The 22,127-nt window shown below is 37.4% G+C and overlaps 5 protein-coding genes across 9 annotated transcripts; 2 read left to right on the forward strand and 3 right to left on the reverse strand.

Annotated features, from left to right (window-relative positions):
• Positions 1-1,589: 1,589 nt before the first annotated feature.
• LOC105663707 (uncharacterized) lies at positions 1,590-3,436 on the reverse strand. The gene is made up of 6 exons (XM_012294455.2): positions 3,320-3,436; positions 3,163-3,199; positions 2,908-3,104; positions 2,073-2,280; positions 1,853-1,985; positions 1,590-1,788 (listed from the first exon to the last, which is right to left on the reverse strand). Exons 1-6 carry the CDS (start codon positions 3,356-3,358, stop codon positions 1,719-1,721), a joined length of 684 nt encoding a protein of 227 aa, XP_012149845.2. The 5' UTR covers positions 3,359-3,436; the 3' UTR covers positions 1,590-1,718.
• Positions 3,437-3,585: 149 nt separating this feature from the next.
• On the reverse strand, positions 3,586-5,301 carry LOC105663705 (uncharacterized). 2 transcript variants are annotated; one of them, XM_012294443.2, is made up of 3 exons: positions 5,142-5,301; positions 4,259-4,538; positions 3,586-3,669 (listed from the first exon to the last, which is right to left on the reverse strand). In XM_012294443.2, the coding sequence occupies exons 1-3, from the start codon at positions 5,209-5,211 to the stop codon at positions 3,648-3,650; spliced, it is 372 nt and encodes a 123-aa protein (XP_012149833.1). In that variant the 5' UTR covers positions 5,212-5,301; the 3' UTR covers positions 3,586-3,647. The 2 variants fall into 2 exon arrangements, with proteins under 2 accessions (XP_012149833.1, XP_012149836.1); XM_012294446.2 differs by having other exon boundaries at positions 4,259-4,535; positions 5,142-5,300.
• Positions 5,302-6,515: 1,214 nt separating this feature from the next.
• On the reverse strand, positions 6,516-9,493 carry LOC105663708 (uncharacterized). 2 transcript variants are annotated; one of them, XM_012294474.2, is made up of 4 exons: positions 9,244-9,493; positions 8,280-8,698; positions 7,134-7,549; positions 6,516-7,074 (listed from the first exon to the last, which is right to left on the reverse strand). In XM_012294474.2, the coding sequence occupies exons 1-4, from the start codon at positions 9,326-9,328 to the stop codon at positions 7,041-7,043; spliced, it is 954 nt and encodes a 317-aa protein (XP_012149864.1). In that variant the 5' UTR covers positions 9,329-9,493; the 3' UTR covers positions 6,516-7,040. The 2 variants fall into 2 exon arrangements, with proteins under 2 accessions (XP_012149864.1, XP_012149857.1); XM_012294467.2 differs by having other exon boundaries at positions 8,280-8,704; positions 9,244-9,477.
• Positions 9,494-13,654: 4,161 nt separating this feature from the next.
• Positions 13,655-20,749, forward strand: LOC105663714 (uncharacterized). 3 transcript variants are annotated; one of them, XR_013040418.1, is made up of 8 exons: positions 13,655-13,746; positions 13,816-14,003; positions 14,131-14,203; positions 14,577-15,953; positions 16,015-16,177; positions 16,233-16,435; positions 19,203-19,517; positions 19,674-20,749. XR_013040418.1 is itself a non-coding variant. In XM_012294494.2 (7 exons), exons 4-6 carry the CDS (start codon positions 15,842-15,844, stop codon positions 16,423-16,425), a joined length of 468 nt encoding a protein of 155 aa, XP_012149884.1. In that variant the 5' UTR covers positions 13,655-13,746; positions 13,816-14,003; positions 14,131-14,203; positions 14,577-15,841; the 3' UTR covers positions 16,426-16,435; positions 19,674-20,749. The 3 variants fall into 3 exon arrangements, 2 of the variants coding, with proteins under 2 accessions (XP_012149884.1, XP_076395583.1); XM_012294494.2 differs by lacking the exon at positions 19,203-19,517; XM_076539468.1 differs by lacking the exon at positions 19,203-19,517 and having other exon boundaries at positions 13,660-13,746; positions 13,831-14,003.
• On the forward strand, positions 20,605-22,106 carry LOC100875141 (uncharacterized). The gene is made up of 4 exons (XM_003700123.3): positions 20,605-20,745; positions 21,251-21,390; positions 21,650-21,863; positions 21,931-22,106. Exons 2-4 carry the CDS (start codon positions 21,312-21,314, stop codon positions 21,980-21,982), a joined length of 345 nt encoding a protein of 114 aa, XP_003700171.1. The 5' UTR covers positions 20,605-20,745; positions 21,251-21,311; the 3' UTR covers positions 21,983-22,106.
• Positions 22,107-22,127: the final 21 nt, after the last annotated feature.

Consider the following 22,127-nt stretch of genomic DNA (forward strand, 5'->3'; position numbering starts at 1 on the left):
TTACTGTATAAGAAACTAAGACACCAAGAAAAAGTACGAGACTCTCAAAAATAAAAGATGATCGAGTCACATCTCAAAAGTTCAGATCTTCATCTTGGTTTTAATCTTAACTTGAGTGCTAACTCGTAACAGTAAATTACAGCAGAATAATTCTTAACGAAGGAGAACATTAGACAGCTCTCAAACTCGTCAGAATTATCTGTTCTTCGTGTTCCAATTATAGCAGCCATAGCACGAACGGAAATTGATCGCAAAGAAGCTATGGTTACGGATCGATTGATCAATAACACGCAACGATTCATCGTCTTTGATTGGAAATCTGTTAACATTTCCACTTAGACTAGCTTTTAGTTTTAAACCTTCATATGATCTATAGAAGTTAAAATCTCATTTGGGCAATTCAGATAATTCCCTCCATTCAAATTTACTTAATGTAACATAATTTAGAAAATTGAATTCTCTTGCGAATACCGCAAATTGCATGCGTTTATGTTATTCTGGGAATGCAAGGTTTTATTTACATGCAACATTGACTACATTTGACCACATTCCTGATGAACAGTATGCAACCTTTGCTGTTTAATAAAGAAATTTAATAGAAATTTAATAGAAATTCCAGAAAAAAGAAGTTTAATAGAAATTTGTTGCAGAAGCTATCGATAAGATCAGTGGATTGCGTGCATCTGCTTTATTTGCACTCATTTCGTTATCTATATATACCATTTATCCGGAAGTTTGTCCTAGATTTTAGAACCTTCAGAACTGCGTGCCGAAAACTCGTTACGGGAAATATGGAAAGTTACGTGTGCGAGATTACTCTTGAAACAGCAGTAAAATGCACATCCTTCGAAAGCTTCTATGTATGTTGTATGCACGAGAATAATTTAATACAAATACTGAATACTGATAGAAATCAGTATGGACGAGAATAACTCTACAAGAATTCTGTTAACACTTTGTGTCAATGTAATGTTTTTTTAAATTCAATAATTCAGACTTTTTTTAAGTCTGTTTAAGTTTAAGTTTAATTTTTAAGTTTAATTTTCAGAGATGAAATTTCATGTTGAATGAGTCATTCACTGTCGCCATGTTGTAAATTTAGGATTGCACGTGGACCACACGAAATAATAGGAGAGAAATATTTTTTTAAAATATCTTAAAGCAAGTTAGGAACCTCTAGAATTTATTTCTGTATCCTACACTGTTTATTATTATAATTGTCTGATATTATTATAAAGATTTAATTGTGATTCAGTAACAAAATTTCTTTATGTCACATCGAAAGTCTCATTACAAAATGGTTGCCCTTAATTCGTACCTCTCCGTCAATTATTTATAATTCTCAACAAAAGTAAAGCTTCCTCAAGTGCAATTCTCTTTCATTTATTTGCATTCGTGATATTTTAAAATTTTGACAACGTAACAATCGAGTTAACAGTAAACTTACCTGAAAAAAGAAGAAAACACTACCGACGCGATGTTTTCTTTCTCAGTCGCCAACGGTTACCGAATGTGATCGATCAAACTAGAAATTGTTTCACGTAACCGTGGACCAACTCTAATCAATTTCATCATGCAATTTCATTCAATTTTACAATGAATTCGTAACTCTTTATTTAGCAAATTTCAAGATTAAATCACAATAAAAATTACAGACATAAATCTTAAATACGGTAATACATTTTTTATGAATATTTCAGTGAATAGAAAGTAATAATTTAGAGTATGGAGACTTTCTTAGGTTGATTCGCCTCCATGTTTGCATTCCGAGTCAACGAATTATGTTTCCTGTAACATTGTTTTCGTATAACATTTTAAAAAATTTCAATTTTAAAAATGTTGTTTGCTTTACCTGCATAGTTTCTCAAACACTGCACGAACGTAAGTTATGTGGTTCCGAATTTCCATCAGTACATTGTCCAAGTATTGTGCAATGTTGTTTACTACCTTCAGCTCCGGATCGTTCGACGATTCAATCGGAGATCCTAGTGACATCGACAAAAATAAGATCTGCAGAATTTTAGATTTGATCTGATTTATCTCCTAATTTATTTTAAAGTCAAAATAGTTACGTGACTGCTCTTGGTGATAAACACTCAGCTCTTCCGGGGAATTCAGAAGGTTATTATCCAAGTGATTAGTATTCTTTAGCATCGATTTCATAGATGCTGAAGTAGCGATATCCATCTCGTTCACTGCGAAGTCAACGTTCTTCAACTTCGTCGCCTCCTCTCGGGGCAGCTCTTTCAGAATTACGTTCAACTCTTTGAACAACTGTGCCTGCATCAAGTTATTTTTGCAATTGAAATTTGACACGTTAACTCTCACACAGAAGCAGTAGATTTTTGTTTCTATTCTCACATTAGTTATATTTATTATTCATAGTTTAAAATAATATTTCCAACTAGATTAGCGAACAAATTCTTAATAATAAAGATGATACGTATGGAAGATTAACCCCTTCTCGTGTCACTTATTTATCAAATGCGTCAGTCAACACGAAGAGGAGTATTCAAAATTTGAGTAAGGTTTGTCACATTTGAGTTTTAAGTACGTCACGAGTGAGATTTGTCCAATAAGCACCATATGTGGGTGACGTGACAGTCAAAATGTTAAATATTTCGTAGAGTCGCACTTGTTTACGTAGTCACACTTGTTAACGTAGTCTACTTATTTACGGCCATCTTGTTTCTTTACAGCCATCTTACATTAACATCTCTCTCAAATATTTTACAAAATTCGATTTTATTAAACTTGCAATATTGTTGTCTAAAAGAAGGTGCAAGTTTACAGACGCTATGTAAAGAAGATGAAGATGTACACAAGATGACCGTAAACAAAATGGGCGTAAGCAAACAAAATGGCCGAAAGCTAACAAGTGCAACTCCACACCATCAAACTTCTTACCTCACGTTGAATGAGATCGCTCAAATCAGGAAGAGTAGACTGCAGCTTCTCAGAAAACGTCAGCAAAGCCTTATTTTCCAAAGGAAACAGTTGTTTCGCTCCTTCATTCATTATATTCTTCCCGTAAGACTCCTCATTGATAGGATAGGAAACTCTGTGCACTCGAATTCTCGGTTGACCCAATTTCGTTTGATTTGCTAAGAAACCAACACAATTATTAATTATTTAATCAAATAATACGTAGATGTCTTTTACCTTTCGATTCCAGTTTCGCAGACCAGGCATGGCGCAACTATAAAGATATTTTCAGGTGAATTTTTGCTAATTAACTCAAGTAGTAGTTTAAACTAGCTAAGTAATTTAAACTAGTTAAGTTTAAAAATTTGACTTTTAAGATTTAATTTAAACTTACTTGCAGGGTTATCAAGAACACAATCACTAGATACTTCATTCTTCTTCAGGTTTCTATTCGACTTTGATAGAAGAATTCCGTTAAATGACTGCGTTCGTTAGAGCAACCGATTTTATAGCAATGATGTTGCTGTAAGCGCACAACGGTATGCCGTGTTTTTCAAACACTTTTCTCAAACATCCGAATGAAATCAAACCTATCGACTTGTCGGTACTAGAATATTCTGTCGCTAATTGAAGTTCGGGGAGGTTTGAAAGAAAAAAACATTTTTAGAGGTTGTAGAAAAGTTTATTGAAATCGTCAAGTTACATGTCTAATTCTATTTTGTTTATCGACCAAATCCAAAGGACCTGCAACAAACAAGTCTCTGTTTCAGACAAATAAGTTCATTCAAAGAAATTTTAAGAAATTCTTAATGAAGTTTTCTTAAAGAAATTTCCATAATGAAATTTTCATGACGAAGTTTTTACAATGAAGTTTCTATAATGAAATTATTGTAATGAAATTTTTATAAAGAAATTTTCAGAATGAAATGTTCACAATGAAATTGATATAATGAAATTTTTGTAATGATATTTTCAGAATGAAATTTTTATAATGAAATGTTCAGAATGAAATTGTTATAATGAAATTTTTTTAATGACATTTTTATAAAGAAATTTTCAGAATGAAATTTTTATAATGAAATGTTTATAATAATATTTTTATAAAGAAATTCTTATAAAGAAATTTTCAGAATGAAATTGTTATAATGAAATTTTTGTAATGAAATTTTTATAAAGAAATTTTCAGAATGAAATTTTCATAACGAAATGTTTATAATAATATTTGTAAAAAGAAATTTTCAAAATGAAATATTCAGAATGAAATTGTTATAATGAAATTTGTATAATAAAATTTTTAGAATGAAATTTTCAAGATAGGTATTTAAATATTTACCCAGCTTGCGCGCTAGCATAAGATCCACCTCCATAACCACCGTGTCCACCGTAACCACCGTGTCCACCGTAACCACCATGACCGTAACCACCATGTCCATAACCACCGTGTCCACCATGACCGTATCCACCATGATAAGGATAGCCACCTCCGTAGCCACCGATACCACCTAATTTAAATCCACCGATGACACCGATTCCTCCAAAACCACCCAATCCTCCTCCGCCAAAGTGTGGATCCGCCTTTGCATCTCTCACTATCCTTGACGATGGTTTTTCTGCTATAATCAAAATTCGGCAGGTGGCTTTTATAGAATGTCGAGAAGTAATAATTTGTGATGATTGTCAAGTGAGTGCTAAATATGTTTGTTAGTCAGTCACTGTGTTGGAGGATGTTAATCAGTTTATTTTAGTGAGCACGTGTTCTTGTGGCGCTGTCATCTTCCTATTTGACTTTTACTACATTACCGGTTATTAACTTTGAATTAATAAGAAATAATTGTTAACTGTGGTTGATAGTAGTTATACACTTTGTTTTAAAATATTAAAGTCAATCTACATGTAAGTATTCAAACGTTATTGTAATTTCCTCTGGTTCTCAAAACAAATTCTTGAATGACACTTTCTATCAACACTATATCATTATGATATCAATCTAATCAATATATTGTTCTAAAATATTAAAGTCAATATACATGTACTCCTCAAACACTATTTCAATTCCTTCTGGTTCTCCAAACAAATCCTGAACGACACTTTCTATCAACACTATATCATTATGGTATCAAACCTAACCTAACCATATCAATGTAACTCCCTCAGTCAAATCAATGTGACTCCCTCAATCAAAATTCCTCCCAAAACTAGAACCTTGTAAACTATACCTTCTTCAACCACAGGATAAGCAAAAGCAACAGCCAAAATGGCAACCAAGATCAAAACAATCTTCGACATGTTTGCAAACAGTCCACTATCGAGATAACTCCCGTAAAGATCAAGTGCGAAATGACGATGCGAAGATGAAGAGGTCGATCTTTATATAATGCAACTACACACGTTCTGGGATGCCCCAACACGGTTACGTGTTAGGTATGAAATGGGTATTCTTCACGAGGAGTCGCATCTCATTAGCGTACCTCATCCATTGGATGGACACGCCGGATAATCCAGGTGTGATCAAATAGCAAAAAAGTTGGCTGCTTTTCTTTCAACGATGACCTCAAGATAATTTTTTCTTTTTAAAATCGTTAACATTGTTTTGTCAATATTTTCATCAAAGAATAATAGCTGCATATTTTTAGACGAAGGTGATGCAGGATTTATTATGAATTATGAGAGATAAAGCAAATAGTGTGTCAAAGTCAACCACATTGAAATTGTTTTGGATAGCTTTGAAAGTATGAAAGATAACTTTCATATAAAGCTAAGTTTTCATAGACTAAGCTGGCTTTCATAGAGTAAACCTAGCTTTCATAGACTAAGCTGACCTTCATAAAACTATGAAATCTTCAACCTTGCTTTTACAATAACAGGAAATTTTGGAACAAAAAGATTCCACAATATCGTGAAACGCGCCATTCACTGAATCACAGTCAATGTAGGAATTATATGATGACTAATTGTTTTGTACATATGATTTCAAGGATAAAACAGAACGATTCCTGTGCTTCGCCTTCTAACACGTTCGTTTAGCGAATCAATTCGAGCTCCTCCGTGTCGAGTTTCGTCTCGTTTACATTTTTTGCGACAACATTCTCGTAATTACGTCAGTGGTTAAACCGAGCATTATTTAAACACCTGACCACTTTCTTGCGGTCTAAGAGTGTTTGTCTTTCGGTACTTTGCTCTCTAATGTTCTCAAATTTATCCCTTGGCGACCTTCGTCACTTTGCTATTTAAATATTTTTCTCATATTTTGAAGTTGTAGTTTAGTAATTATTATTTGAGTTGAGGATTGCTGAATAGAACAGTGGTATGGGATCTTAATTTTCTTTATCTGGTTTGAATTTGTAGGAGATTGATGCGTCTGACGCACGTGACGCACAAGAGGTTATGTTGGAAAAATTAGGATTTGATGGGAAAGTAAAGAGAAACTTTGTTAGATCGATTGTTTTTATTTAGGAGATCCTAAGATTCAGTAACAATCCGTTTGGACTTTGTCGCAGATGATAATTGATGTGTCTGACGCATATGACGCACGTGACGCACAAGAGGTTATGTTAGAAAAATCAGGATTCAAAGGGAAAGTAAAGAAAAACTTTGTCAGATCGATTGTTTTTATTCAGGAAATCCTAAGATTCAGTAACAATCGATAAGTATCGCTGCCTCTCGGCTAGGTTCGAACTATTCTAACTCGTAATCGCGTAGATCTGCGAACTATACAATCGCGTGATCAGTGTCGATCGATGGCAGTAATGCGAACCCTTTGAACGATCGACTTAATATTGCACTTGTCCGTTTTACGATTAAACTCTTACACTTATTACTAGCTAAATCTACCGATACCTAAATACAACTATAAAAAAAAGATACTCTAAGACCAATCTCGATTTCAACGATTAGATTTATCGTTTTAGAAGCTTGAACGAAGCTGCTATAACTTACTGTTAAATACTAATTTTATCGTTCGTAAGACATAGTGATCGTAAAGGGTTGGCACGAAACAGGAAGACATCAGATTACAAATCCACCACTTTTCGGCCGTCTTTGAACCGATTAAAAGTGTTTGTCTATCCTGTCTGCATATTAATATCGCGCGGAATATTTAACGGTATCGAGGGGCTCTATTCCTCAGGCGTCGGTGCAGGTTTCTTCTTCCTACAAAATTAAAACATTAAATAGTACAAAACAAACTTCTAATAAAATCAGAAACTTACCCATTATGGGATCCTCCATAAGCAGTCGCGACCGAGTTAGCGACGCCTCCTTTCCCAGTGCTGTAACTGTTAGCGATCGCGGTCACTGCTCCAGGGGGAGATCCAGGAGCTCCAGATCTGGAGGAGGCTCCAGGAAAACTGAACACCATCGGGAAGAAGTTATTCAAGTTCGGATAATTCTGGCGGCGACGATTTCCCTTGAAAGGCACGAAAGGCACAACTGGCTCGTCGTCGTACTCTTCATCGTCGTCGTCGTCTTCTTCGACCACAACCTGCGTCTTCTTCGTCTTCTTCCCGTGCTGAACCTTTGGGCGAGTGGTCGTCACTTCGATGCTGGGGTGGGACTCCTCCGCTAGGGTCACTGGAGAGGCTTCTGTGCTCAGCGTTGGGGCTGCTTCTGGCTCAGGTTGTTCATTCTTTGAAACATACAAAGATTGCTCTGTTAAATACTCATTAAATTTGGTATGTCTATTTAGAAGCAGATGATGGTTTGTTAGAGATGATGAGAGAAGAGGTGCATTGCGAGAAAGGTTATTGTAGAAAGCTACTGTAAGAAAGATACTGTAAGTAAGGTACTGTAGAGAGGATTATTGTAAAAAAGGTTAAGTTAAGTTAAGGCTAAGTTTAGTTAGAAATGATATGCTAGAGATGATGGTATAAGAAGAGTACTGTATGAAAGGCTACTGTAGGAAGCTACTGCAAGGAAGATACTGTAGAAAGGACTATTATAGGAAAAGGTTCAGTTAAGTTAAAGTTAAGTCTACTTAGAAAGGTATGCCACAAATGATGATACAAGAAGAGTACTGTAAGAAAGGCTACTGCAGAAATGTACTGTAAAAAAGATACTACAGAAAGAACTATCATAAGCAAGTTTAAGTTAAGTTAATATCAAGTTCAGTTAGAAAGGTACGCTACAAATGATGATAGAAGAAGAGTACTGTATGAAAGGCTATTGCAGAAATATACTGTAAAAAAGATACTATAGAAAGAACCATCATAAGCAAGTTTAAGTTAAGTTAATGTAGAATTCAGTTAGAAAGGTATGCTACAAATGATGATACAAGAAGAGTACTGTAAGAAAGATACTCCACAAAGAACTATCATAAGCAAGTTTAAGTTAACTTAACATCAAGCTTCATAAACTACCTGAGGAGGCAAGTGTTGCTTATGCTGCTCCTCCTGCACTTCCTCCTGCGGATACTGTTCCTCCTGCTGATGCTGATGAACCTGTTCCTCCGGCTGGTACTCCTGCTCCTGAGTCTGCTCATCCTGGCTATAAGGATGCTCCGGCTCTGGCGCAGCTTCAGCCTCCGCGCTAGAGACTTCCGGTTCCTCGATCGGTTCTGGGCCGTTCTTCAAATGTGGCGCCTGCATGCCACCGAAGAAGGCTTCTCCGCTCACGGCGTTGCCTTGAGCGAACACACCTGTCGCCTGGCCACCGTGACTCGACCGACGTACGGGTCGGTAGTAGCCGGTGAACATCATGGCTCTATGGGGGTAGGGGTGCACCGCTGTCCTCTTCTCGCGGAGGAAGACTATCGGGTTCCCGTATGGATCTAGCATTACTGAAACTTTTAAACGTATTGGAGTCGTAGCTTTTTTGGATCAGTAGGAATAGGAAGCTGGGACGTAGAATGTTAGGGCTGTAGGACACATATTTTTGTGGTAGCGTAAGACAGAGATAGTGTAGGATTAGAATCCTGGGACGTAGAATATTAGGACTGTAGGACACATATTTTTGTCGTAGTGTAAGGCAGAGATAGTGTAGGACATAATGTATCCACATATAATGTAGGATAGAGACTCTCGTGTATTTTTAAGTAACAATTGCTTTGTTATTTAATTTCTATGTCGAAGAATAGACAAAGATGGTACTCAAATTATTGGGACAAGTATTCCTAGTCTTAGAGAGCTTGATTAGTATGATACTCGAGCTTCCAGTTTGAATCTTCGAGTTTGAACTAAAGAGGATGAAACAGTCAGAGGTTTGATGCTGACCGCACAATTAGGTTTTAATGGGAGTATTCAGATATGTCTCAGAAGTGTTTAGAGACAAATAACAAACTAGAACCATGAAGAGCTCCAGCTCGGGTTTAAATTTGATACTCACTGGGTTCAGCAGGGATAGCTCTGGACTCCGCCACCGCGACCACCGCCGCCACGACGAAGAGGACGAAGGTCATCCACTGCGCCATCTCCAACTCCAATTAAACAAATACAAGAATCTTCCAAACACCGTTCGCACGTTCTTCCGGATACCAGAGACTGAACTCCAAGCACTGGACACCTGGCTACCTGGTCTACCTGGTTCACGGACTTTTTGCACGATGCTGGTATCCTCGAATCCGCAATTGCTTTTATACCAGGAGCTAGGATCACGAAGGGGGATGGGATGGGATGGGCGAACGATGACACAGGCTATGGGATGGATCGGTCGGATCCAAGCCACGAGAACGGGGATATGGGACCCTCTGGTTCCCCACCATCGTTCGTCAGGTGGTTGCCTCGTACCCAACAGGATCGTCGTAACGCAAACGTGCGCATCGTTCAACGATACGTGATCGTCATCCTTGATTGGAGCCCTGTTGAATCGAACGCATTAATTGCGATCCCTCGTCGATCGTCCTCTTTGATCGCGTTGCAGCACGTGGTGTCTTCGAAGGCCAGATTTAGGACTTCTAGATATGCAGATACACATTCTTACTTGGAATGGTGCTATACATCCTTCGGAAATATACTGTGCTGGGACTGAACATAATCAGCTGTCCACACTATGTGGCACCTCCAGTTCAAGTCAATAACCTTATATGAGCAATTAAAATGAGCAATTTTGGATCTGTGTCCATGATAAAGTAACTCGTGGACTGTCTAATAAAATAGTAGTCAAGATTTTGGAAGAAAAATGACTGTCAGTAATAATGAGAATAATCAGCTGTTCACACTATGTGTCATCAATGTATATCGCTAAGTCAACAACCTTGGATGAGCACTTGAAATGAGCAATTTTGGACCTGTATCCATGATAAAGTAATTCATGGACTGTCTAATAAACTAGCAGTAAAATATTTTGGAAGAAAAATGACTGTCAGCAATAATGAGACTAATCAGCTGTCCACATTATGTGGCACCTTCAGTTCAAGTCCTCATGTCAACAACCTTGGATGAGAACTTGAAATGAGCAATTTTTGACCTATGTCCATGATAAAGTAACACGTGGACTGTCTAATAAAATAGTAGTCAAGATTTTGGAAGAAAAATGACTGTCAGCAATAATGAGACTAATCCGATGTCCACATTATGTGGTATCTCCAGTTCAAGTCGCTGAGTCAACAACCTTCGTCATTTGAAAAGGACAATTTTGGACCTGTGTCCAAAATAAAATAATATATGGACTGACAACCTAAATGACAATCTAAATTTTGAATGCATTCTAATCATTGAAAAATCTAAGCTAAAAAGGTGATTGATATCTAAATTTAATTTAAGGCGGTAGCAAAGACGTCAATGAACAGTGGTTTGATGAACGATGACAAGAATCGCCGTTGACAGTTTCCTTTTTTCAAGCCGAGACGGTTCGTGAGTCACAGATTGTAGCCTGATAAAAGGATCTAACGACAGAATAACATAGAGGTTCATACATTTTCAATCGTTCTATAAATAGGCCTCCAAGGAACGAGTCGGAACGATGCTTTCCACTGATTCTTTCAATCGCGGGAATTCGCCATTCCAGGACTTTCATTCCCGTTCCATGACCCGCTTCTTCCAAGAAAGTACCATCACAGGGTTGCTTACTCTCAAAAGTTATACTTATGGTATTCTTCCGGCAGGAAGCTTTAGATTATTTTTAATCGCTGCAAGTGGCTATTTTTGTCGCTGGAAGGACGCTGTTTTGCAATGATCACCCGGTACGGTTAATGACGTCTGTTTGACGTAACCCGTTAATATTAACATTATGTCAGTCATACACGCTCGGACGTCTGCAGGTATGACTGGTCAGAGGCGACGATAATTCTTGGGGATGATCAAAAGTCCGTAAGAGTCCAATGGCGGTGGCCGAGACGCTCGTGTTCTGAATTTCAAACGCCCTCAGACAGATCCGCCTTCGCGTGTCACTGTACCTTCCCGGCTTTTTGTGAAATATTTTCAATAATTAAGTACCTAAATATTCTCTTTATACCCCTTTTTCCAAGGGTTGGATTCTTTCTCAAGGGGATTCTCAAGGGTTGGATTGGTTTCCTCAAGGGTTGCATTCTTGGTTTCTTATGACTTTTGGGTTTTATTAATTTTTGGACTTAGGCTACATTCTACTGATTCTAGGGTCAACTAGGTTCTCTCGATTTTTGGGTATTGGTATCTCAAGGTTTTTGTATTTATGCTGAGCTCTCTCAAGATTTCTAATATTCCAGTGTTTGGATTTATTAATTCGGGACATCAATTTCTGGGTTTCCCAAATTCTACTGACTTCTAAATCCCACTGATCCTAAGTCCCCTCGACCTCTAGTTTCTCCCGATTTGTAGATTCTGAGATCAGAGTTCAGGGATCCAAACTCTGTTACGATTTCTAATCCAGTGTTATCCTAATTCTTCGACTCCTTTAATCTCTACCTTGACCAAAACCCTAAATCCTACTGATTCTAAGTTCCCTCCACTTCTAGGTCAACATTTAGGTTCATTTAATCTCTAAGCTCTCCACCTATTTATAAGCTTCCTCCATTTCCAGATTGATTGAGCTATCTTCCCAATTTTGGAGTCCACATATTATCTTAATTTTTGAGTCCTTTGAGTCCCAGGACAGTTAATCGTTAACAGGGACAATTTCCGTTGGAATTAATTCTCCGACAGATTTGTCTGGCCGGTACCGCTATCAGGCCGTGAATACTTCATGAATTCGTACGATTTCATGAATCAACCTCGAAACGCACCGTTTTCCAAGTCACGCATATCGTATTTTCGAGCGTGACCAGGCGACGCAAGCGGTCGAGCACATCTACCTTAGAGAACGATCGTTCCGCTCGGATGCAGCTGGATTCGCGATGCCTTTAAAAATTTGAATTGCATCTTCGTTTCTCACGAATTATCATACACAAACGGAGCAAAAGGAGGTTAAATAATAAATTTTACGTGTAATTTTCTTTTGTGACTCAGTGAGGGTTTCTAAAAGGACAAACGTCTAATTTTCTGATGTGACTCAGTGACTTGTGGTTTCTAGATTGGACAAACGGTTTTGCTGTAAATGGCTTCGCGAAATTCGAATCACAGATTCATATATTCTCTCAGCCATTTTGGCCCGGTTCGATGACCTCGTAAACGATCTCATTTCGCGAATCCGTTCGAAGACATTGAAATCAGTTCATTGTTCCATGTTAATATTCAGCGGGCGTAGTTGTCTGCTAGACCTATCGTTGCCTAGATACAAGCTTACTGTTAATTTTTGAGTGACAATGTCTAACAATTCTTCTTCAGTGTACCTTTCATTTGAATACTTTTGTTATGCTTTCAATATTAGGAATTATTAGAAATATTTTGTTAAATAAATTTGAAAACTGGAGAATGAAATTCTTGCTCTGTAAAAACAGAGGTAACTTAAAGTAACTCAACCTGAACACCCAGTTCAGTTCAGAACAGTGTTTATATTTAATCAGTAAAGCAATGATTAATAAAACAGAAAGTGTAGGAAGACTCCTAAAAATCAGAGAAAGTTGAATAATTATAAAATGAATGTAAACCGGTAAACGTTATCGTAGGAAGATAAAATGAATACAAGATCACGATGTCTGAAACTAATTATACAAGAGGAAGTTCTCGAGAAATAGAATCCGCTTGCAAATGTTTGCACGTCATCGAAGAATCGTTAAGCATTATTATCAGTTTCTGTCTTTTTTTAAATCTCTGCTATTTTCTTCGATATGCAGCTATAATTTACTGCGAATGCGCATAGTAATAATAGCAAACAATTTAACAATCTTTGTGAAGTTTGTAAATAATTTCTTGAACAACGATAAATCTTATGGAAGGATTATTGGTTTTGTTCGATGCAAAGAGATTGGAATGGAAAGAGTTTAAGTGGTTTCGAGTTTGAATATAATTTGTAATTAGAAGAAAATTTTATATGTATGTTTTAATAGTAAATTTTAGGGACGTCTTATGGTTACTTATTTTCAAACTGCAACGAATGTAGAGAAATTAATAAATTAAGTATATGTAAATTATCTAACAGTTTATCTTGAAGAAAGATTTTCCAAAAAATTTCTTTGAAGAAGTTTTGTAATTTCAAACGAGGAATCCGCCATCTTGAATGTAGCTCCGCCATCTTAATTGTTAAATGTTGCACAAATTGCAATGAATGTAGAGAAATAAATAAATAAATTAAAAATATGTAAATTATCTAACACTTAATCTTGAAGAAAGACTTCCCCAAAAATTTCTTTGAAGAAGTTTTCTAATTTCAAACGAGGAATCCGCCATCTTGAATGTAGCTCCGCCATCTTAATTGTTAAATGTTGCACAGTAAGAAATTGTTTAGTCATCGAAACTACATCATCCACGTAAAATTCCATGGATGTTAAATCTAATTTGTCGAGGATCATCAGCGACATTAGAGGGGAATCCACAGGTAATGCCTTTATCGCTTTATTGCCGCTAATCACCTACCTAAAATTCCACGATTTGTGTCTTCGACCAGGAATCATTGTTATAGGCAAACCATGGCTTTCCTGAAAAACCCATAACGGGGAAAGGAACCCTTAAAAGGAAAGCATCGACGAAATCTGCATTCAGTTTGGAAATATTCGGCGAGAATGAAGTTCTTCGTGTTGTTGGTAGTTTTGGTTGCTGTGGAAATTGTGGTTGATGCTCGATCATTGACGTTGTGTAAGAATTTTTACTTTAACTTTGATTCAGTTATTGGAACATTCTTTGGATTCTTTTTTAAAGAAATTCTGACTTTTATTAATATAGGAGAGTTTAGTGTAATATTCTAATGACGTGTATATTTTAGCGAGTGAAGAAGGCAGTCAGGGTGCGAAGAGAGTCAAAAAGCAGATCGAATATGAGGGTGCAAATTATCCAGGGTAAGTAAATAACACTAAAATTACCACAGCAGTCAAAGACTTTGCAAGTTTTATAAATTTCTTTATTAAGTTACAAAATTTATTAAGTTTATTTCTTTGAAATCTCGAATCTTCACAAAAATGAAGAATGTACTAACTTATGTTTCATTTGTTTATTTACTACTGAACTTCATTCTTAATTTTTTAAATCAAGTGTGGATTTTATGAATCAGCATATATCAAACCTATCAAGGTTTAGTGTTCATTATTAAATAAATCTGAATTCTAAAATCAAGAATGAATTGACAGACAAATTAATTTCAAGTCGAGTCCAGCTTACTTCACAAACAGTAAAATAACGACAGTTAATATTTCATTATTTCTTTTATTTCAGATTGGAAACTTCTATCGCCCACTCATCGAGCTCCGTTCACTCTCACTCTACAGTGCACCGCCACCATCTTCTTCCGCATCTGCTACATCATTCAGTGTCCTATTCGAAGACCCACAGTTTCAATGCCAATCTGCAGCTACCTCACAGCAGTCTATCAGTTGAACACAGCAAAACTCATCAACATATACTGGGTTAAAGAGATATTTCTTGTAACAAATAATGGCGTGACTCTAGGCGTTGAATAATCTAAATCATAATTTTTAAGGTGCTATTTGAATTTGACGAAGTCAGTTCATCCTGATGATTATTTTAGATTGTAGCCTTTCGACAAAATTCGTAAGAAATATTTTATTAGAATCATTTTATAATTAATATTCATAAAAACTATTTTATAATTATAGTTCATAAGAATCGTTTTATAATTATAGTTCATAAGAATCTTTTTATAATTATTATTCATAAGAACTATTTTATAATTATTATTCATAAGAATCGTTTTATAATTATTATTCATAAGAACTATTTTATAAATATTATTCATGAGAATCATTTTACAATTATAATTCATAAGAATCATTTTATATGTCACTGTAATAATAAGGAGAGACACAAGACTGAAATTAATAAGAGACTGACTACGTTATTTTATAAACGTGAGAAGTGTGATTTTATAAAATAAAGTGTATTAAATTGTACTCATATATTCGTAAAATTCTTGTCCCTCTTATAATTAAAAATTTGAGTAACCCTAACCTCCTAAAATTCAATTTGAGTAAACCTAACCTCCTAAAATTCAATTTGAGTAACCCTAACCTCTTAAAACTCAATTTAAGTAAACCTAGTATCCACACCTCCTTTAACCTAACCTAAATTTCTACAACAGCATCTTTGCAAGTCATCAAAGAAACAATACTCCAAAATTCATAATAGCTAAACCTTGACTATATTTCACATGCGTGCTGAATAAAACATGATATTCGAAAAATTACTCATCGAAGTAACTATTTTTTCCTTCGACGTAATTCCCCGCAGCGTCCCAAGAGAATTAGCGTCCTCAGGCAAACTCGTACTTTCCTCTAGTCCACTTTCGATCGGCCCTGATCAGTAAGGTCGTCCACTCTTTAGGAACCAATAAACGGACATTAGGAAATTATGGGACCTAGGTGTCTTCCTTGAATTCGTTGGTGTGGACTTGTATAAAAGGATCGTGTTCACTGAACTTCCTACAATTTCTTTCTCGCTGTCGAATTCGTCGTTTCGTCATAATGTGGATATCGCAATTATTATTAATACTCTTGTGTGCGCTGATCGACGCGCAACCCACAGGACTCTCCGATCCTGCATCGTTGAACCCCGTTGAAGTCGCCTCGAATACTGGTCAGTTTTTGTACTTATTTTTTGTGGTTGAGCTCTTTTATTACAAGTACAATTTTAATAGGTAATAACAGGGACCAACGATCGCCACAGTTCGGACTCCTCGACGCAGACTATTCAGATTACGACGTCGAGGAAGAGCGGACGTTCGACCACCATCGCAAGCATAAACACCACAAACACAAACCGGATGGCTACAATTTCTACCCCAGTGGTCAATACGGAGGGTATAACAATTCATTCAAATATTGGAGTTCGAAGTCTTCACAATTTTTTTTACAGATATAGACCAGAGTACCATCCACAACCGAGTGTCGGAGGATCCTTCGCTACAGCTTCCGCAGGATCTGTAGATTCGTATGGGAAACCTGTTGGCCAAAGTCAGGCCAATGCACAGAGTGCTAGCTTCAGCTTTGGACCGTACTCCGCATCGTTCAGTGTGGCGGAGGCGTCGTCTGGCAGCCAAAATTACTGACAACTTTTAGGTAATGTAAATTCATTTTTCTTTGATTTACAGATTAATCCCTTATCGTATTAGATTGTCAGAAATAACTATTAACTACAGCAGTATTAAAATCATTAAAGAAAGTCAAAGTGTGACTATTCTGTGTTCAACGCTCTTTGACTATAGAAGTTACAATTGTACTTCAAAATTGTACTAGAAATATATTAAGTCTTTAAGTAAGATTTGTTGCATTACATAAGTCTGGCTCGTTAAAATACTGCAAGGGGTTGATGCACTCTGTGACAAATTTCTACCCTAATATAAATAGCTGATATATAAACCACAGCTTATTTCAACATTAAAAAATAGGTACAGTTTGTTTGATATTAAAAAAAATTAGCTTATTCATATACTCATCTCTGAACTTTTAGTACATGATAAACTAACCGCAGTAAATTTTAAATTTGTGCACCCGCAGTAAATTTTAAATTTGCGCATCCACAGTAAATTTTAAATTTGCGCACCCACAGTAAATTTTAAATTTGCGCACCCACAGTAAATTTTAAAATTGTGCATTCGTAGTAAATTTTAAAATTGTGCACCCGCAGTGAATTTTAAATTTGTGCACCCGCAGTAAATTTTAAATTTGCACACCCACAGTAAATTTTAAATTTGCGCACCCACAGTAAATTTTAAATTTGCGCGCCCACAGTAAATTTTAAATTTGCGCACCCACAGTAAATTTTAAATTTACGCACCCGTAGTAAATTTTAAATTTGCGCACCCACAGTAAATTTTAAATTTGCGCACCCGTAGTAAATTTTAAATTTGTGCACCAAAGGAGACAATTTCATCGCGAACCGACCGTGAAAGTGTTAATTGACTTTGCACGCGCGTGTAGCGACAGCACGCGTGACGCAACTAAACGAGCAACATGAAGTCGAGATCAGTTTGACGTGAATCAGTTCTTCCTGTAATTCCTTCAGGTGCAAATACTTGAGCGTACACCTCGTATCTATTTACGAGTTGAGAATAGCTTGTTAACTGCATTCGTACTAACGAGTCTTTCTATTCCTTTCACTTTCATTGAAACATCGAACCAGGGTCACCTCTCGAAACTCTTTCGTAGAAATATTCAAGTCGAAGGTTAGTTATTATAATATGTAGGATGTTTGAATGTATTCTTGAGGTTCTGAAGGGTTAACGAACTTGGCCCATTTGAGATTTATATTGTTTTACGAGATAGAGGAACATCTGTGGAGCTTCGGACTCTTCGAGTTTTAGCTAACTCATTCGACGATACTCATAAAATTGTAGACGAGGTCCTTGACCATAAACTGATCCTCATTTCCTGATCTACGATAAGACCTAACGCTTCGAAGCTCAGTTATTTCTAAGCTCAATTGTTTCTACATTCAATTGTTCAAAGTAACCAGGTATCAAAAACACAATAGCTTTCAGAACGAATGCCCTACCAATACAGTGTAAAGACTCTTTCAATTATCGCAAGATTTAGAACCCCAAGTCCTATTTTGCATAAATATGACTAATGTCGAAAATCGACTCGAAAATGAAGTCGAATCGAGTTTAAATGCAGTCTATGTTGCAACCAACGTTGCTTTCACGAGGCCTAATCTAAAATCTGCATTCACCCGTCTGTATACCGTGCATGAATAAGTGTACACACTGTGGAATCACTTGTGACCTTTGACCCTCGCACAGTGACCCTTGAAAGGGAGACTCGAAATCATTTACATACAGGGATTTATTCGCTTCTACAGGATCGTATATCTGTACGATTGATGCAACTTTAACGATTCGTGATGCAATTGTCAACTATACAATCGATTCTCCTTTCCATGGAGCTTCAATTTCTTCAAACTTTTTACTGATAATTTTTTTTCATTAATATTCTATGGAGATTCAAACTGTTTTGATGTTAATTTTTTTCATTGATATCGATTCTTTAAGGATTTAGAAAAACAAAATAATCATGACGATTCTCGTTGAACCACTGTCAGACCGTTGCAAAAGGAAGAATGGCTTGAAATTGCTGGTTGTCAAGCAAAAAACCCGTCTCTGGAGGGTAACTACAGGTGGTTTCAAAAGTTTTACCGACAAAATTCATGAATAACTAATCAGTTAAGTCTCAATTTCCGGAGGAAAGACTATTAAGTATGCACTTCATTAAAGTCACACATCAATCACGTACGCCATAATTTGAGTCGCTGAGTGAATTTAAAAAATATTTACGTTCAAAGATCTTGACATTGAGATTAGAGTTTGTTAAAGTAGAGGAATATTCCATTCAACCTCGACCTAAGAAATAATTCAAAATACTTGCTGTTAAAGACCCTGGTCAAATGTACCCTATGTCCTTCAAATTTTAAATGTACCCTCAAAATTGTCAAAGTACCTGAAAATTATTATTATACCGTCAGTGTACATTGCAAAATGAAATTTAATTAGAATATGTATTAGAATTGTGTATACGTTTGAAACGAGTCGATTTAAAATCGAATGTTGCGCGGTGTAGGCGCATTTCGGGATGAAAACAGACCGGTCTCGCCAGGATCGAAGAAGCGTACAGCGGTCGTTCCTCTCTTCGGCCACTGGCAATATGGCGTCCAAGGGTCCTTTTAAAACGAGTTAATCCGTCCGTCTGGCCGTCTGCCGATCGCCTGAGAACCAAGAAGATTCATTTTCCCTTTGTCCATTCTTTTTCACACGTACCCCAAAAGGATCTCGGCTCAATGGGACAATGCGAGCGGCTCGGGCGTTTACGACGTTCGCTTTTTTTCGCACAGGTCCCACACACATTTGAATAATCAACGCGTAGGCAAAGCATACGTCTCTGTCGAGACGACTGCCTCGTACGAGCTAAGAGAGACAACGAGATGTCTCCAAGACACTCGACAAAAGTGACACGATACCAAGATTGTTGCATCCTCGAACATGGACCAGCTCGGACAGATGTTTCTTGTTCTCGTTAGCGGTATATCGCGCTACGTGACACCGACAGAAGTGAAAAGACGTGTTGCGATTACGTCACACCTTTTTATCCTTTTAATTTCTTCAGTTCGTTCACCTTCAATTTCGAACATTTTACAAAAATCGTCGAGGTACTTTCAAACTTTTGTTCCACTGTTTTCAAAGGATCTTGTGATTACAATTTTCCTATCTTTCTTTTTGCACAATCACCATATTACCTTTGTATTATCTCCCCGAACAATGCAACAGTTATAACCCGAGTGAAAATTGATTGGTATTTTCCGTAGGTCATAAATCAACCCCTGACTCCGATGTAATTCCATCGGGCATGCTCAACCTCGGCCATCCACGGGCCATCCATTGTTTACAAACATTCTACGTCACTAGGTATAAGTAAATAGCCCGAACGGGCGTGGAGCAGACCAAAACCACCCTCCTTCCTCGAGATTTCCTGGGAGAGCCAGTTCTCCTTTGTCCGCGCTACCACGCCAACCACCAGATGTTCCCGCGAATAAAACCGAACAAAATATCGCGAAACGGGAGGAACGAGGACCGCGCAAGGATGGAGGAGGATCGAAACAGAGGGTTCGGGGATTAACAGCACAAAGGGAGGCCAAAAGGAGGAGGTCCTGCAACAAAACGAGCAGCGAAAAATCGGGACGCGAAGAGCAGCGTTCAATGACCGGGACCGCGAGAGTACACGCGATATTTTCGTTCATATTCATCCTGTATGCTAATTTAATCAACATGTAACTTATAGATCATTTGTAATTACGCGAATTTTACAATAAAGATTTATTTGTATTTTTACGAGTTCTGAAATTTAGAAGTGTACAATAAAAATTGCTGTTTGTAGAATTTCAGTGTACAAGCGAAATTTTATAAAAATACTGTGAGCATTCAGTCCTGGTCCCAAAACGTAGTTCCACTCGTGGAATGTGCAAACGTAGATACTTTGAATTTTATTCGACTGTGACGGGGGTTAAAGGGGGTTCGTTAAAGGTCCGTCCTCCGGTATCGTTAAGTATTGTTTAGTCGTGACTGGACACGCAAAGAAGTCTCGTCCTGAGCAATGGACCAGTCCTCCGGGTCCATTTGAACATAAAGTCCAGATCCTATATAGGAGCGAGAACGAGAAGGGGAAGAAAAAATGAAATAGAAAGTGGTCTGTCCGGTGCAACGATCTACAGTACGTGAACGTCGTCGAGGCGCCTCCTCTTGGACCCTTACCCCCGACCTGTTCCTGTTCACCACGTACTATAGCAAATCTTCGATGCTCTCTTGAAGGCTTCCGCGGCATTGTGCTCGCATTTCTCGTGCGGTTGTCGACTCGGAAAGTATCTTCTGGCTAAGTCGTCGGTAAGTCGAACAGTTGGTGTACTTGCATCCATTTCATCCTTTGGAACATCTTTTTTACCTTTCGTTTCGTTATCGTGCTTTGGTTTATACTTTACTCGAGTTCTTTTTTGGTATGTGATCTGGATCGAGTGAGAAGCATGTGTCACAGTGAAAAGTCTGGTCTCGAAGGACACAGTTTTCAAATTCTATCTTTTCATTTTTTATCTCATGTTGAACTCTACTCTTTACATTGCACGATGTCGAGGCGTTTCTATGGTAAGGTGTTGGCTGATCAAGTGACATTTGTCAAATTCCTTTTTCTTGAAGAATTTTAATGTGAACTGACACTTAAATGTCAAATGATTGCTATCATTATTACCAGTTGTAAAGTCATTACAAAGTTACATTTTGTCTTATATTCACGGTGACTGATATGTGTCTACAATAGGTAAAAGGTACTCCAGTCCGTAGGTGTGTCAACTCATGACTTTCACAATGTACTCTAATTTTGTCCGCTTACTTTCAGGTTAAAACAAAATTTCGGCCTTCTCTTCAAAACAGACTCAAACCGAAGGAATTTCCCGACAATGACCAACTTCTTGGCCCTGTTGGTGATCACCCTCGCCTGCGTGATCGTCAACGCTCAGCAAACATCGGATCAGAAACGTAAGTAAAACTTATGAACGAATGAATAATTAATCGGAGAGTCATGAACGTGTCTTCTTACTGAACGATGTAAGTTAACGCTGCTTATTGTGGTCTCACGTGCAACCATGATCCCATGATTCATTTTACACCGTTGCATTGTCCTTATTGTTTTACACAACGATAAAGTTTCACTTCTTTCTCTTTCACTTGCGTTATGTAAGTGAATATAGAAAGCGAAGGACAACTGCTTAACGACAGTATGAAATGTTATTTTCAGATGTTTTTGGACAAACTTTTGACGAAATTGTGGTGTCATCGGATCTGAACGTTAGAAGGAAGTCCAAGGAAAACCGTCAGGGTAAACGATTGTCGAACATACCTTCGCTCACCACCAGCCCTCCTGAAAAATCCACTGCAATCGCAGCGAGGCTCGTTTCCAACGCGTCTCAAAAAAGTCAAACGAAACGTGAAATTTCAAATTTAGACAAAAGGTGAGGTGACAGAAGATATGGGTAAGTAGAGTTTGTGCGGAGTGTCAAGGAAATTTATTTGTTTCAGGTATTTCGATATGGACGTCGCGGGATACCTATTGAAATCTCGGAAACGATGAAAAATTCACTCCGGGGACAACCGCACGATCCTCACACACCCATTCCGACCATACCTTTCGACCCACTTTCGGACCATGGCTCATGTAACAAAAAGGATAATAAAAATTTTCTGTGTCACAGCAATTCAATATTTCATTTCTACCA

Source organism: Megachile rotundata, chromosome 14, assembly GCF_050947335.1.
Source record: "Megachile rotundata isolate GNS110a chromosome 14, iyMegRotu1, whole genome shotgun sequence".
In the NCBI taxonomy this organism is placed as follows: domain Eukaryota; kingdom Metazoa; phylum Arthropoda; class Insecta; order Hymenoptera; family Megachilidae; genus Megachile; species Megachile rotundata.

Bases quoted from the DNA above. Each gene is read 5' to 3' on its own strand.
- LOC105663707 (XM_012294455.2), bottom strand. From the start codon at position 3,358: ATGAAGTATCTAGTGATTGTGTTCTTGATAACCCTGCAA. The intron at 1,986-2,072 runs GTAACTATTTTG...CGATGTCACTAG, and splicing joins TTATCACCAAGAGCAGTCAC to GATCTCCGATTGAATCGTCG. The intron at 1,789-1,852 runs GTAAAGCAAACA...ACAATGTTACAG, and splicing joins GTGTTTGAGAAACTATGCAG to GAAACATAATTCGTTGACTC.
- LOC105663705 (XM_012294443.2), bottom strand. From the start codon at position 5,211: ATGTCGAAGATTGTTTTGATCTTGGTTGCCATTTTGGCTGTTGCTTTT. The intron at 4,539-5,141 runs GTATAGTTTACA...TTTTGATTATAG, and splicing joins TTATCCTGTGGTTGAAGAAG to CAGAAAAACCATCGTCAAGG. The intron at 3,670-4,258 runs GTAAATATTTAA...TGTTTGTTGCAG, and splicing joins TATGCTAGCGCGCAAGCTGG to GTCCTTTGGATTTGGTCGAT.
- LOC105663708 (XM_012294467.2), bottom strand. From the start codon at position 9,328: ATGGCGCAGTGGATGACCTTCGTCCTCTTCGTCGTGGCGGCGGTGGTC. The intron at 7,550-8,279 runs GTAGTTTATGAA...TATGTTTCAAAG, and splicing joins AGCAACACTTGCCTCCTCAG to AATGAACAACCTGAGCCAGA. The intron at 7,075-7,133 runs GTAAGTTTCTGA...TTAATTTTGTAG, and splicing joins TATGGAGGATCCCATAATGG to GAAGAAGAAACCTGCACCGA.
- LOC105663714 (XM_012294494.2), top strand. From the start codon at position 15,842: ATGTGGATATCGCAATTATTATTAATACTCTTGTGTGCGCTGATCGAC. The intron at 15,954-16,014 runs GTCAGTTTTTGT...CAATTTTAATAG, and splicing joins TGAAGTCGCCTCGAATACTG to GTAATAACAGGGACCAACGA. The intron at 16,178-16,232 runs GTATAACAATTC...TTTTTTTTACAG, and splicing joins CCCAGTGGTCAATACGGAGG to ATATAGACCAGAGTACCATC.
- LOC100875141 (XM_003700123.3), top strand. From the start codon at position 21,312: ATGACCAACTTCTTGGCCCTGTTGGTGATCACCCTCGCCTGCGTGATC. The intron at 21,391-21,649 runs GTAAGTAAAACT...TGTTATTTTCAG, and splicing joins GCAAACATCGGATCAGAAAC to ATGTTTTTGGACAAACTTTT. The intron at 21,864-21,930 runs GTGAGGTGACAG...TATTTGTTTCAG, and splicing joins ATTTCAAATTTAGACAAAAG to GTATTTCGATATGGACGTCG.